The sequence below is a fragment of the Melopsittacus undulatus genome, chromosome 2 (assembly GCF_012275295.1).
Source record: "Melopsittacus undulatus isolate bMelUnd1 chromosome 2, bMelUnd1.mat.Z, whole genome shotgun sequence".
In the NCBI taxonomy this organism is placed as follows: Eukaryota; Metazoa; Chordata; class Aves; order Psittaciformes; family Psittaculidae; genus Melopsittacus; species Melopsittacus undulatus.
Window position 1 is genome coordinate 88,386,909 of NC_047528.1, and position 15,690 is coordinate 88,402,598.

Below are 15,690 nucleotides of genomic sequence, written 5' to 3' on the forward strand. Positions count from 1 at the left end.
ATTTACTAGTCAAACATGGACTGTTATTTTGTTTTAAACATAAAAATAAATTCAGATAAACAAGTATTACACAAGCCTGATTTATAAGTTATCATCAAATTTCTAAGTATCTGTGCAATCTTCTGAACTGTTTCCCAAACAATTTCCCTTACCAACAGGCAAACAGAGCAACACTTCACCAGCATATCCAAAAGACCTCAGAGCATGGGTTTTCCTTGGCAACACTTGAAGAAAGCAGTGAGCAGATCTTCTCCTGATACATAAGGCTACAGTACCACTGAGTACCTCCATCACCATTTTACTTCTACAATTCATACTAGAGGAGGAACTCAACACTTACCCACATATATTCAGGATAATCAGCCAAGCGTTTTAATCCTTCAATAACTGTATCTCTGTCTTCTTCCCATTTCCTTTTGCAGAAAACAATCTCAAGGAAGTACCACGTCCAGCCAATTAGGGGCACATATAGTAGCTCTCTTTTAGCAAGGACTTTAGAACTCTTGGAAAGAAACAAAACAACAATCCAAAAATGTCATTTGCTAATTTGTACAATGAGATCAAGGACATTAAAGTTACGATGATAAAGAGTTGATGGGAGTTATATCTGTAAATTCAAATGCAAAGAAACTGCATAGCGAGGAGTTTTTAATTGACTCCAGATGAAGAGAAAGCTCATGGCCCAACATACCCCTAGCACTCCAAAGCGCTCTGTCATAGTCCAGCCGCACAAGAAGTCAATTTCAAAGTTGTGATTCAAGATAATGATGACGTGTTCCTTCCCAAAGGTGTTCACCGTGGCCTCGTCTGAGAACAGGGTGCACTCTGTGCCTGACCACCATTCCAGCAGCATTACCAACTCTAACAAACATGACAAAGATGGAGAGAGGAGTTAGGGGTGCTGCTTACAAAAAGCTATTTAGTGTTTCCTCTCCAGCCCCATTAAGTGCCTAGTCTCCTCTGATTCCCAACAACACTATCACCTTTTCAATCCAACCCAGCAGACACAAACTGAAAGCTTGGATAGGTATAGACCAAATCACATCACCATCCTTAAGCAGTATTTAGGGCACTAGTTATATACATTACAGATAATTTAGCAAGTTTTTAACAGTGACAAGTTTGGGCATTATATTATGAATACAAAATTTCATCATCATTGAAAAAAAAAAAAAAACCCCGAACTTTGTGCCTGGAAACAGTTGAGCTGTTGATTGCTCCACTAAATGAGTACAGCTTCTCCCAGATGGAACACAAATTATGCATAGATGCAGGCTAATGCTTTTACTCAACATGAAACAAGTTTTATGGAGGTAAACAGACTAATAAAAGCCTTTTAAAGAGATACAGTACCATAGATCTTCTGCAATAGATTTTAATATTAGAACAGAACACTCTAATCATTCTGTATTATGGTCATCAACACAGAGTCAGAAGCACCAGAGAATTGAGCTAATTTATCAAAATACCTGAGCAAAGACAGGAATGGTAAATTGTGTCTTTCTTTTACCGCAAAGAAAGAATTAGCCCTTTCATCTCTGTCTTCTCCAGCTTTTCAATACCCCAGCATCTCTCTTACTCTATCCTGAATATTTCCCTTGTTACCCACTCTTCTAATTTTCCATCTCCCCTTTTTCATCTTTAAAATTCCTTAAACTTAAATTCAGCAAGCTCTACTGAATGTAGTTGCTATGGTTAGCCTATTTCTCTCATTTCAGCACAACAAGGCAGATGAAAGGCATTGCTTGTATTATGAGACAACTATAAAAAATGTAAGAATAGTTCATTCTTCCAGTAGGAAGATTTGCTTCCATGCAAATTGTAGTCATTGGTATTTTCTCATTTCAGTGAGATATGGATGCAATCAACATTTGGTTGCACAAATATGGCAGTTAAAAAGTTCCAAATCTTGTCTCATTACTACAACAAACTTGCAAGGAAAACGTTGCTCTGTTTTCTATGTCAGGTTCTGCCATGTGGTATTTCAACTTCTTGTTGGGAGGCCCTGGTTTTGCAAAATAAGGCAGTACCTCCCTACACAACAGCTTCTGATGAGTGGGATCACAGCAGGGTAATCTAGCCATACTACTAAACAAGAGGGGGTCCAATTTTGCACCACATCAGGGAGAAGGCAGATGCAGTATTTAGGTGAATGATAGGGAAAACAAATACTGGTCTGACAAAGATACATAGCTTCTCTAGCATTACTTTTTTTTTCACTTGTATTCCCTGTGTGGCCACTTATTTACCAGGTTAGCCCCTGTATAATTTTCAAGACTCATTCCTTTGGAGGCATGACAAAGTTATGCAACTTGCTGATCAAGACAGTGTAACTCCAGTCAACTGGAAATACAGCTGAGGAAAGACAGTATCAGAGTTTATACCAATCTAGAGGTTTCTATCATTGTTTTCCAGCTTTGACTCCTTTGCAAATGATGTGATCACTTACCTTTCCTTGCTCTGGTTATCCTGGTTCAGTAAAAAGGGAAACAGGACAGTGAGAGTGTCCTCAGTTGAGAGGTATGCTCTTCCACCAAGTTGGTGGCCAGGAGAATGACCAAACACAGTGTCATACTCAGCAATTTTCCTTTTCTATTGCTGTCCATGCACTAAGGAGAAACATCTCCAGTACCTGCTACAGTTGCTGCATTTTCTTACATTAAATAAAATAAAATGGGTGTGTTTCTTCAAAATCAGAAAAAAAAATCTGCAGGTGTGGATGATTTTCTGCAGAGCATTTCTAGTACCATTCACTTTAAAATAACAGAGGAAGCTTTGCTGAGAGATTTGCCAGAGTCCATACTGAGAGAGGAGAGTTGATAAGCTAGAGAATTAATAAGAGGAAACAGACTGTCCTTTACAAGTGTACTGATAAATGATGTAATTATAACCAGGAGTGGTCTTATTTCCTTTTTTTTTAAGTGTGTGAGTTACAGCTATTTTGTGTGGCACCAATCCTTGCTACAGCAAGCCCATTCTTCTGAACAAAGGTAACACTTGCGCTGCTTGGGATACCTCCTGTAGAAGACAAACAACACCTTGCTACAGCAAACCTTATTCTTCATCCACGGATCCCACATGACACCCAGAAATAAAGCAAACAAGAGGCACAGGGCACCTTGCAGTTTAAAGTACTAACTAACATTTGCGAGACTATTTTTGCAATCAGACTAAACCGAATGCATTGCGCTCTCCAAAGGCGTGAGTCATCTGAAAAAAAGCTGATCTAGGGGAGCTTGAAGTACAGACTACCCATTACGAACTACATGAACTGCAAAGGGTTTATTTACACTGAGGCCAGAGCCTGACACCTTTCTCTGCAAACACCTGCCACTAACACTGGCTAGTCTGCCTCCTCCTTCTGAAGCTGTGCGTAATGCATTTGAGAAGAGATACATAAGAATAAAACCTGGTTTTCAGCTGGCCACACAGACAATCACCTGCATATCTACCCCTGCACACCAATCCCATGCTGGACAGGCAGAGCAGCTTCCATTACAGACAGCACTGACATGAACAACTTCAGCTGAAAACTAGACATCTTGGGGTAAGTGAGTAAAACATAGCATCTAGAACAGAACACCAATCTACAGGTTCACTGCCAAAAGGCTTCCACATAATGAAATATATTTCATTATGAATGGTAACACTTGAACTGCTGCATTTACACGGCTTACTTAATTCATTATAAATCACAATTGAAGCACATATTCTGTCAGCTCTTCCATTACAGGGCATCAGCACTCTGCAATCCCCTATTACATTTATTACAGTAATTTTCACAGTTTAATTTCTCAATAATTTAATTTATAATAGGCTATACACGAAGGGTTATCCTAGGTACAACCCAATAATCTACTCAGCTTCTCCAAATCTTTTTGAACAATGGCATAAGTTATTTCCTGAGTGTAGAAGATATAACAGCATTTAAAACATGATTTTTTCCATGCAAAATTCTAACTTGTAGAAATCAAGGGCATGAACCTGTAAGTCTTACAGGCACAAGCAGCTCAGTTTCTCAGAAAAGCCAAACTATCATTTCAACAATAGTTTCCAAGATGAGATCAGATTCTAGATTATTTAAAATCACATTAAGAAATTCTTACAAGTACATAAAAAATAAATCCCATATACCCCCAACTTCCTTCCAACAAAGCTAATCTTGTAGTTTCTACCTGTAAGTTCTTCCATCACAATACTTTCTTCTCCTGACAGTCTGCCTGTCACTATTTAATTTCCTTTCTCCTTTGCTTCTCAGACATTTTCAACAGGTAAGACAAAAAGAACAGAAAGGACAAGGAGAACAAGCTTAAAAATAAACTGAACTAGGTATTTGGAGAGTTTGTATTGATAGTGCTTCACATCCATGATTTAAGAAATGTGGGTGCCTGTCAGTGGACTGCACAACTGTAATTTAAATACTCATTTAGGTGACTCATTTACCCAAAGTGGGAGATGGATGCTGAACACTAAGGTAAGTGGCCATGCATACTGGAAGGAGATGGAGAACAGAAAGGAATTAGATGATTCACTGCTGAAACAGGAGGTGACATTTAGACTAAGGAGCCTTCTAAACACCCATTTCAGAAAACCAATCCCCTGTTAAGTTGTATAAGAAAAAAGGGCATCCATGGGGAAGTTTTGCAAAGGCCTGAAAGAAGGGAGCAAAGCAGCTGCACTGACTGTAGAGCCATCCCACGGGCAAATGGGGAAAAGAGTGACAAATTGCTCACAAGAGGAGATACTGGCATCAGAGAAGGACATTGTAGGATGTAAGAGGACTCTGAAGTTGTCACAGAGTTCAGCTATAGAGGCAATTCACTAGATACTTTAAGACAGACATCTCCATCTGCAGACCACACAGCTGATCTGGGCTCATAAGTAAGTGGTCAATATGGCATGCATGCTTAATTCCTGAAGCAGTCTCCGTGAATTCCTCCTTCCCCATCACTTAGCAAAGGGTCTGATGCTGTATGAAGATGATCTTGAGACAGCAATTCCTACCAGTCAAGACAGGGTTGGGGAAGAGTTTTATCTCCCACTTTTTTTTAATAAGAGTGACAATATGTAACAGTCCCTTGATTTCTGTATGTTTTCCCAGTATTTCAGAAAAGGTGGCTGCTTTGAACTGCTCTGAGTCTACTTACTACTTCTTTCTCCCGTATCATTGTGTGTATATATATATATATATATATATATATATACCTATGTATACATATATTTCTCTTTAATTTACAAAAAACAGAAACAAAACCCACTCTCCTCTCCACCCCCAGTGTTCACATCCCCTTCAAGTATACTCACGGCTCCAAAGTGAATAGGCAAGGCGACAGTTTACTCGTCGATAAAACTGCTTGTTTATGGGCCAGAGGACTAGTGTGCATAGTTGAATGAAGTTAATGATCAGTCCACTCACAACAAAGACGAACCCGATGAGGAGGTGAACTATGAACTGGGTCTTCAGAAAGGCAATGAAGCCCATGATAACCACTCAGAAGCGTTTGCAAGGGCCGTCACTCAGAATAATTGTCCTGAAACAGAAAGAGAAGAATCAAATGGAGACTGTATTTACAAACCCTGAAGAAGGGAAAGAGAGCGCCCTGAAACAATCCATGCAACTTCAACAACAGGAACCCAACCCAAGAAGCACTCTGCTCTCCAAGCCTGCCTCATTCAGGTCTTCACACAATAAACTGTTGATTGTGCAAGTCATTTCCAAAAATAGGAAGGAATCATTATTTTCAATTTACAGCCCACTAAGAAGATTATTTTTTGCTGACGATGAATCTCACACAATTCTTCAAACAAAGGTCGTATAATTGGACTTGATGCTGGGAGGAACACAGAGCCCTGCATTCGCAGTGAAGGAGTTGAGCTGGGAGGGGTGAACAAGCTACACAGTGATTGCTGTGCTTTCTGAGGTTGCTGTCCCTGAACTGCAACTGGAGCCTCAGTCCCCCTCTCCCAGTAAATGGCATGCTGAGCCTCTGGAGCAGCATAAACTGACCAAAGCTTTCCTGACCTGCCTTCAAAGCCACCACTTTGTACACATTTCTCCCAAATAAGCACTGAGAGAGGGCTGCTGGGGGCTACAGAGACTTTGCTTTGACTAGAAGAGTACAACAGTCCATCTGGGGAGCAGGCTCGTAATCTTAAAGTGAATTTGGGGATGAAAAGAACACAGCTGCTCACAAAGAGCGTCACTCTAGCAAACACTTAGGCATGGAAATGGAAATTCAGTATTCCTACATCCAAAACCATGATGAAGCAAGCTTAATAACATCTCATTTTGTCGAGCCACAGTTCCATGATCAAATATACCAGATAGCATGGGGGGGGGGAGGGGAGGGAAGTAAAATAACAGAAAAACCGTAGGCTATGTAGCAGTACAAATTTGATCTGTAAAGGGCTTATGTGCAGAAACTTGATTCCACCATATCAGCTCTGAGCATGTGTCATATTTATACCAGGTGCAGACAGACAGGCGATGCCTGAACCAGCAGAAAGTCACAGTAGTTTAGACAGACAAGCCATATCCAATATAAATCCTGCCAGTAAAAAGTTAGCCCAATAAAGCCTATTTACCAAACCACCAGACCGAGTTCATTACAAACCTCATGTTAATCTAGCATTGGCCATTTTGACCTGCTGGGTACAAGAATCCCTGCAACTAGGCCAACCAGACTATCAAACCACAACCTCAATGTCTCACCCAAACCACAGATGCAATGCCTCATCCCAAAAATAAAAGCATGGCCCCAATTTTCTGCCACAGCAAAAGGTTGCTAACAAGTGTTCAGGCTGAGCTTTTCCAAGCGTTGCACAAGACCAGACCAACCAGTAGATGGTAACAAATACTTTTGACAAGCCAGGCATTTGAAGGTGATGCAGAAGTTCCCGATGCCAGAAAATAAAGCACCTGGCAGAAGTGAGGAACCAAACCATTTCCATTTGCCACCTGCTTACAGTATGGTATTATTTATAAAACTCAACAGCAATTTTACTAGTGAAAGCTTATTTTCTACTGTCTTGTCTACAAATCAGGTATTGTCTTTCAAGGCACAGAGTGTCTCATTTATGCACAATTAAAATCTATTTGCATTGTTAGTAATCTGCCCACTTCAGAAGCACATTATGGATGAGAAAAAAAAGCCTGTTTCAATATAGCCAGTACTATGCCTACCACAGAAAGCAAAGTAAGTTGAATAAGCCAATACTGGAGTTTGCCATTAAAAGCCTGAATTCTGCAAATGTTTTCCTGTAAGAGGTGATCCTGCCCCTCTACTCTGCTCTCCTGAGACCTCACTTGGAGTACTGTGTGCAGTTCTGGTGTTCTCAACACAAAAAGGACATGGAACTGTTGGAACAAGTCCAGAGGAGGGCTATGAGGATGATCAGGGGACTGGAGCACCTCCTGTATGAAGACAGGCTGAGAAAGTTGGGGCTGTTCAGCCTGGAGAAGAGAAGGCTGCATGGAGACCTCATAGCAGCCTTCCGGTATCTGAAGGGATGATGGAGAGGGACTCTTCATTAGGAACTGTAGTGACAGGACAAAGGGTAATGGGTTAAAACTTAAACAGGGGAAGTTTAGACTGGCTATAAGGAGGAAGTTCTTTACTGTGAGGGTGGTGAGGCACTGGAATGGGTTGCCCAAAGAAGCTGTGAATGCTCCATCTCTGGTGGTGTTCAAGGCCAGGCTGGATGGAGTCATGGGTGGCATGATTTAGTGTGAGGTGTCCCTGCCCATGGCAGGGGGGTTGGAATTTGATGATCTTAAGGTCCTTTCCAACCCTAACTATTATATGATTCTGCGATTAAGAATGGAAGAAACATTTCTTCCACTAATAAATTAAGAACAACTGTTGGGAAGCAGAGACCTGTGTTTAAAAATAAACAAGTGGAGCCCTCCTTCTTCTCCCCTCCCAAAAGCTTGGAGGTTATAGCTGTGTCATACAGCAAAAAAACTGTACCATCATTCACATGTACCATATGGGGAGGCAGCCATGGTATTCAGTGTTTGAATCTGTAACATAGCAATGGGATCATTTATCTGTTCCACTGGCACATTCTATTAAGTACTGCCAAACATCAACAACATGTTATTCTCACAAGATTAGTTATTCTCTTCATCTGGTCTCTCTCAAAGTTTGTTTTCAAACAAACCAGAAAAGAACAAATTTCGCCCCCCTCCCCCCCTTTTTTATTAATCTCTATTTGCCTCTATCTCAATCCTTAGACCAGTACTTACTGCCTTTCAATGCACAGTTTAGCCCCTCCCAAACAAGGGCCCAGAGCACACACAAATGGCATGAGGAAAAAGAAACATCAAGTATTATCCTCAAACAAAATGGCTCCACTTTCATAGCCTATTTGCTTTAGGTGAAGTCTGGAGCACTCCAGTATTCATCCCTTACATTAAGAACATTACTGTATTACAGATATAAAAGGATACATACCTTTCTACCAGACAGAAAGCTGGAGACACTGCGGCATGGTGCTTCTCCAGCTTCATTACATGTGGAAAAACAGGACTTCTCACTCTATGCCAGTGTCCTGCCGCACAGGCTGGGCACCACCTCACTCAGATGGGACTCCAGAGCTGTGATTCAGTTGCCTCATACGCCTGCACCTGGGCTCGCTGCACCCCTCTGCATCTGGGCACTGCAGGTCTTACCAGTACTGCTACAGCGTAGAGAGAACAGCAGCTAAAGTGTAGCTGGCTTCTCTCCAGCACCTTCCAAGGACAGCATTTGCCCAATTGCTTCCTAAAGCACAGCTGCTTTACTTGTACTTCCTCTTAAAAGAGGGATCAACTGAAAAATGGGTTAGTCTTGTCTGACCCCTCCAGCTTCAATGCTGGATACAGAACCTGACAGTCTCCCTTTTGCCAATCCCTCACTTAATTGTATTTGACTTTTAAGATAATTAGAAGTTAACCTTAAACCAGGAACTCTTTACTTTTCTGCATTCCTGCCCATATAGGGCAGCCAGGCAATTCAGGGGCAGGCCAACAGGCAAAGGGTGGTCAGCAGCTGTTCTGTTAAATCCCATGGTCAGGCTGGAGAGAGGATGGGGAAATCTGTATTTGCTGGAAAGAGCACAAGAAACTTTTCTGCACCTAACACATATATTAAGATCAGGTAAGTGAAGTGTCTAGGAAGTAAACATCTGCCTTAGTTGAAGACAGCCAAGTCTTAATATTATTAATTTTTTTCTTTTTTTTTTAAGTATACCCATATCTTGTGCATATTCAAGGACCTGGTGATAAAATCTTTTGTTTCTCCCTTCTTTTCCTGAAGGGCATTGTAACTTCACAGTATTGAACTTTCACCACAAAACCTCCAATTCCTCTGTGCAGCCACACTGAGAACTGCAGGCAATTTTAGTACTCTTCCCTGCTTTCACATCCTTGCCCAATGCCTGCATTTCACAGCCATGCTGTAGAGCAGCACTAGTGTAAACCCCAGCCCAAACCAAACAGCACACTTCCATTGCCTTTTAGTGCCTTACTTGGCCTTGGCCAGCAGCAGGCTCCTCTTGGAGCTGGCTGGCATCGGCTTTATTGGACATTGGGGAAGCTTCTGGCAGCTTCTCACAAAGGCCACCCCTGTAGCGTTCCCCATTACCAAAACCTTACCATGCAAACCCAACACAGTCTGGTACAGAGGTGTGTTTTAAGGCTCTGTGTTCATATGGATTCTTTGGTATGCAAAAGACACTATGTGCCTCTCAGTAGAAGGAGAAATACAATGTTCTTTCTTTACTCAGCTTTCTACATGCATGAAAGTTCTAATGATTAAGCTGCTTTGAGATTTCTGTCTCTCTGTTAAATGTTGCTAAAATGTGTCACCAAGTTCAAAAGCCACTAGAAGTGGGAATGAATCAGTCACATTTCATTAAAAAAATCGGGTTAAAAAAACTCAGAAGCACAACGTGCAAAAAGCACTGATGAAACACTGCATGAAACACGTAGGTATTTATGAACCCAAAATTAAAAATTAAGCCATTAATCATTCTATAATACAGTATTTCCAGCTTGAACTCCAGGTTTTAATTAATTTATTGCTGCCACGGGTGTACAGTTCCTCTGAAGTTCACGAGGTTTGCAGGAATATGGGCATGAAATTAGAAATTGGTCCACTGATCCTAATATTCCAACTCAGTGAGAACTAATGTGTCTGACAAAAACTGTGGCAGCCAATCCTTGTATCTCTAGCCTTTTGCCTTCAGCTGTTCTGAGCATGCTGCTGCCATTTTCCAGCTGTTTCCACCCTCCCGTGCCATATTTATCTCCATTTATGAAACTAAATACAGGAATCTTTTATTCTGAATGTGTTGCGCTCACCCTGAATTCTGGTATTTTACTTACCTTGTTTTTGCTAGTTGAGGAATTGAGTGAAACCCTTACAATACTGAATTCTACCTTTTTACCATCATATTTTAAAATACTGTGTTCTTCAGACTGAGCTTTGTAAGCCTCCTTTGAAGTCTGTATAAACTTGTCAAGCCCTGCCTATGAAGAAAGGCTAATAATGTTGGAAGTCAAAAGCAGTAGACAAAGGCATTTAGTTGGCCATGTCCTCATCAAGAATTTCCTCACCATTTTTTAGAATTCTACAAACTCTGCTCACGGAAAAAACACACATGGAAAATTAAAACTTTTTTTGTTCAAAAGGAGAACCATTTATTCTACGAGCTGCTTCATGTATATGAGGAGGTGTTGTGGTTTAAACCAAGTCTGCACAGCTCATTCACTCACTCCCCCCCTTGCTCCCTCAACTCCCAGAGAGTTAGGAAGGAGAATCCAAACAATGTAGCCCCCACAGGTTGAGATAAGAACGGTTTAATAACTAAGGCATAACACAAATCACTACTGCCATTACTACCACAAATAATAATGATAAAGCCAATAACAAGTGAAGAGAATACAACACCTCACCAGCCACCAACCCATAACTCACCCCACCCTGCCCGACCGAGCACCGACCGATACCTCCTCCATCCCCCAGAGCTCTAGCCTTTCCGGGTTTCTCCCAGTTGCATCCTGGGCATGACGTGCTATGGTATGGAATACCTCTTTGGCTAGCCTGGGTCAGGTGTCCTGTCTCTCCTTCCTCCTGGCCTCCCCTCCTCCCTGGCAGAGCATGAGCTCAGAAAGTCCTTGATCAGAGTAAACATTTGAGCAGTAACTCAAAACGTACTTGCTATCAGCAACCGTTCTCAGCCCGAAAGTCAAAACACAGCACTGCACCAGCTATCAAGAAGGAGAAAAAATGATTGTTACTGCTCAAACCAGGACAGGAGGACAGGCACAAACAGCAGTAGCCAGGAGATGATGAAAACTGCTCTCAGTATACTTTCTACCCTCCAGATTTCTCTGATTACCTGTCTCAGGCTACTCCACATTTAAAACCAGCTATGAAAATCACTGGTGTCAGCGTATTTTCCATCACCTCTCCTTACAAGATCAGAAAACTCCAAAATACTAACCAGCTACACAACAATTGAGGCAGAGATGTAAAGGAGAGCTTTCAATGCCACTGCCTATATCTGTTTGGTGGATAAATAAATGTACAGGTCCCAGTTTGGTTATTCTAGCATCCCTCAGAAGTATTACATTGTCACAGGGGCAACAGATTATTTTCCTGGACATTTCTGAGACATATCACACAAAAATTGTTGATCATCTTATGAGCTGCATTCAATGCTTAGAAGTGATTACCTCAGTTATCTCTAAAATACTTTTTTTCTTGCAGAATATGTAATACTTTTCTAGATAAAATACACAAGAGCAGTGGCTACCAGCTTTTGAAAGTGTAATGATCTATTATTCATAGCAAATACCTCAATATAGGAAAATATTCAGGAAGAAAGCAGGTATCTGATAGTCTTCCACTTCCTGCACTGTGTCACATCTCTTTCTGGGATGAGGAATCTGGGAACCTGACCCACAAGATGCAGAAGTCATACAAAACCAACAGATGGAGTATTTACCCAGGGTTTTGCCCCAGACTTCAAAAAGCAACCCAAGGCTCCTTTCCACTCTGCCACTGCACAAATAAAAGCAGTCTCCAGTCAGGCCTGATTTATTTTAGAAGTACAGTTTTAGAAGAGACACTGTCAACCACAGCTAGTTAGGCTAGAAAACATGGCTTAGATCAACAGCAGTGAGTCAGTAAAGCAAATGAAAGGAAATAAGGTGCAACAACAGTTTTGGTATACATTTGAACAGCCTGTGGTAGGGATTCTCCAGATATGATGTAAAAATAGACAACTATTTGATTACATCCTACGCAGTATTACAAACTGTCTACTACAGATCTAGCCTTTTAAGCCTAAGCATGACAGGAAGATTATCTTAGTTTCTTGCATAATATATTGGTCTAATTTCCCTGCACATCCCTCAGTGAAAAGCAAAGCTGATTCAGGGTTCATTAAAAATCCTGCTTGTCATGAATTTTAGTTAAAGTGTATGGAAGAGGACCTTAAGCCAAACTCAGGTCACAAGGATGCAACTCTGCTTTCAAGTAGTGAGCACAAGGAATATGATCTCAAACGGAAAAAAATGTTACTGAGTTACTGTCACGAAATCAGATGAGAATTTAGTCCTTAAAATGTTGTTAAACTTGTCTTTGACACAGCACCACAGCCAGTTTCTAGGAAAGGTCAAAAGCCAAATATTATCCCCATCATCTGATCAAAATATGTTCATTACTTCCATCTTAATTTGAAGTCCACCAAACCAAAGAAACTTCCACTAGTGTCAATAGATTTGGCTCCGTATCTGTAGAGATTTTTGATGAGATTAGTCTATTTTCATCAAATAGTCTTTTAGAATCATTGAATGGTTTGGGCTGGAAGGGACTTTAAAGATCATTTAGTTCCAACCCCCCTGTCATGGGCAGGGACATCTTCCATTAGACCACACTGTTCAAAGCCCTGCACAACCTGGCCTTGAACACTGCCAGGGATGGGGCAGCCATGACTTCCCCGGACAGCCTGTTCCAGTGCCTCAGTATCCTCACAGTAAAGAACTTCTTCCTTATATCTAATCTAAATCTATCCTCTTTCAATTTAAAACCATTCCCCCTTGTCCTATCACTACATGGCTTGCTTGACTTGTTCTCTTAGTGAGATGCTGACACTTTAAAGTTATAAAAAAGCTGCGCACATTGCTGACATTCACTGTCATGTAATAGGCATGAGGAATTCTGCTGTAGGTAAAGCGTAGGCATTAACTGCAGGAGGCATTATGTGATGGTCACTTAGAACAATGCCAACCACATGAGGAGCACACACCCTCAACAGAAACATTAGTCCCTCTTCATGATTCCTTCACTCTAAACCTTTAATTTTACCATTAAAAGACTGTAAGTTTACCAATTAAACTTTAGGAGCATTTCAATAAAATGGAACATTAAAATAAAATGCATACATGAATAGTTTCTGTGTACCTGTGAAATACATTGGGGAGTGATCACAACAAGTAACAAATGCCACGCTGGGGCATGGCCCCACTGTGGGAATGCCTTTATGTGCTTGGAGAACCTCCTCCAACGGAACAGCTGCCCACACCACAGAGAACATCCTGAAGAGGTCCACACCCTACTGGGAACTTCAGCCCCAGCACTCCTTCCTGCTTCTAAAATGAGGGGCAGCTTCTTAACAAGATATGGGTTGCTGTAAGATAATAATAAATATAAACAAAATAAAGATAACGAGTTGTTTAACTTATATTTTGTAGACCACAGAATGTGTAAACAAAGCAAAGAAAAACATTCAAACAACTCAATGGAACCAGAAGCAGATAAATCAGCTCTGGATACTACACATCACTGCACTTAAGAGGCAATTTTCCAACTTCCCCACCCTACAGAAAGTGTTATGGACGCAATTAAGGCTCCTCACCAGCTGTGGAGAGCACTGTGCTTATGCCTCTGCTAGAGATAAAACTGTATTTTTCTAATTCCTTGCTACAACATTACAGATTTTAAAAAAGCAATATTTTAATAGGTATTTTGCAAATTTAATTTCAACTATTTCTTTTTGGCATACTCAGAACATACAAAATAACTCCAGAGCAAGGGTGCACAATATCCACTTCTCCTCAGCATATAAATTCAGTTAACTCAGCCCCTATTTAATCAAATAACTGACATGAATCCCAACTTGCTTAGAAATCTTCTGGCTGCAAGAGAACCAACAGAAGGAAGTAGAACTGCTTAAGAAACTTCTCTCATTGGAAGCATCTCTATTGCTGAAGAAAACAATGGATTTTCTGTTTACAAGAGGGAAACCAGAGAGATTCTGTCATAAGTTCTCTGGGTCAAACCAGCTCAGACAACTTCAGTGTCATGGCTGAATACCACTGAACTGGGCTGATACCATGTTTTCCATAGAACAGCCTCATTGTACTTGGAAGACACCACAGGATTCTTCATTGATTTTTCCAGTAAAGGTGTCCCACTACTTCAAAACCTAGATGTACACGCATGTAACTTGATTTTATCTCAGGAAGAAAAACTGCCTTCTGGTTTCATAATCTGAGCATAGTTTCTATCATAGTATGCCATTTACAACTGCTTGCAGGTGTTTACATGCTGTTTTTCCCCATTTGTCATGGTTCAGTCTCCAGTCTGGCGCTTTTGCTTCAGTATAAACACCACAAAGTTAATTCTTCCTAAAGTTATAATTACAAAACCTTAATTGCATATTAAATTTAGATTAGATAATAATTTCACAAGTTTGCCTCATCTCATAAGATATGGATAGCGTTCATGTATATTTGCATATTTACAGAATTAGCCTCATTTTTAAACCCAATGGCTGGTAGACACACTTTACTCCTGGTTTCATCTTTAATGGAAAATTCAAGAACTGTGGCAAACGAATAAGCGTTTTTCAATTCCCGTCTCCTGAACCAAAAAGAAATTGCACTTGAAGAAGCCTTACTGCAGCACGGCTAAGCTAAACTGTAAGCTAACATGCATGTTGTAATGCACCAGTTTCCCCAGTAAAGGATACAAGCCATCCAAGAGCATAGTAAGGGTCCCACACACTCCCCAGAGCTGACTGCTCTTCTGGGGGCAGCACAGGGCTGTGCATTTGCCTTTCTTTGCATACAGAAGCCAACTTCCCTGTTGCAGCAACACACAGGGACATGAGCCACTGATCTAGGGTGAGGGGATTGTCACCTTGTTCCCAACAGCCTCTTGGCATAGCAAGACACAGCAGGAACAGATCTGGCTCCTACACAGAGAGGAGAAGACAGCGAGGCTGCAATTTAGAAGAAAAAGGGATAAGCCCAGGGGAAAATACCAACCCACAGCCCACGCTGAAATGCATGAGCTAGAACACTGTCATGTTCTGTATATTTTAAGAAATAAATAGGAACAATTACCCAGTTTTGCAAATTCCATATGGGTCCAGACAGACAGTTAAGTGCGCCTCACTCAGAAATAGCTGTCAAACACCTTCTGCGTGTCCTGCTCCTTCTCTTGGGAGCTTTTAAACCCCCCTCTGGCCCTTTTTGTTTGTTTGGGGGCAGCTATTCTCTTCCTCTGCCACTTTAAATAAAAGTCCTTCAAGGGAGAAACAGGATCCTAATCTTTACTAGCTCCCCAGCTCTCTATTCCTTCCCTCATGTTATACTCTCTTTTTCTTACAGGCTGGTGCAAGAAGCCTGCTGCA

The 15,690-nt window shown here is 41.1% G+C and overlaps 1 protein-coding gene across 3 annotated transcripts in view; it reads right to left on the reverse strand.

Annotated features, from left to right (window-relative positions):
* Positions 1-15,690, reverse strand: part of AGPAT3 (1-acylglycerol-3-phosphate O-acyltransferase 3) — a 96,947-nt gene that overhangs the window by 14,230 nt on the left and 67,027 nt on the right. For 2 of the 3 annotated variants that reach the window (XM_034073918.1, XM_034073910.1), the window contains 3 exons: positions 5,305-5,531; positions 692-861; positions 341-502 (listed from right to left, as the gene is read on the reverse strand). In XM_034073918.1, coding sequence (XP_033929809.1) covers positions 341-502; positions 692-861; positions 5,305-5,482 — 510 coding nt within the window. In that variant the 5' untranslated portion in view covers positions 5,483-5,531. Of the gene's footprint in view, positions 1-340; positions 503-691; positions 862-5,304; positions 5,532-8,456; positions 8,496-15,690 lie in introns of those variants that run through there. The other variant, XM_031051251.2, reaches the window with a different exon arrangement.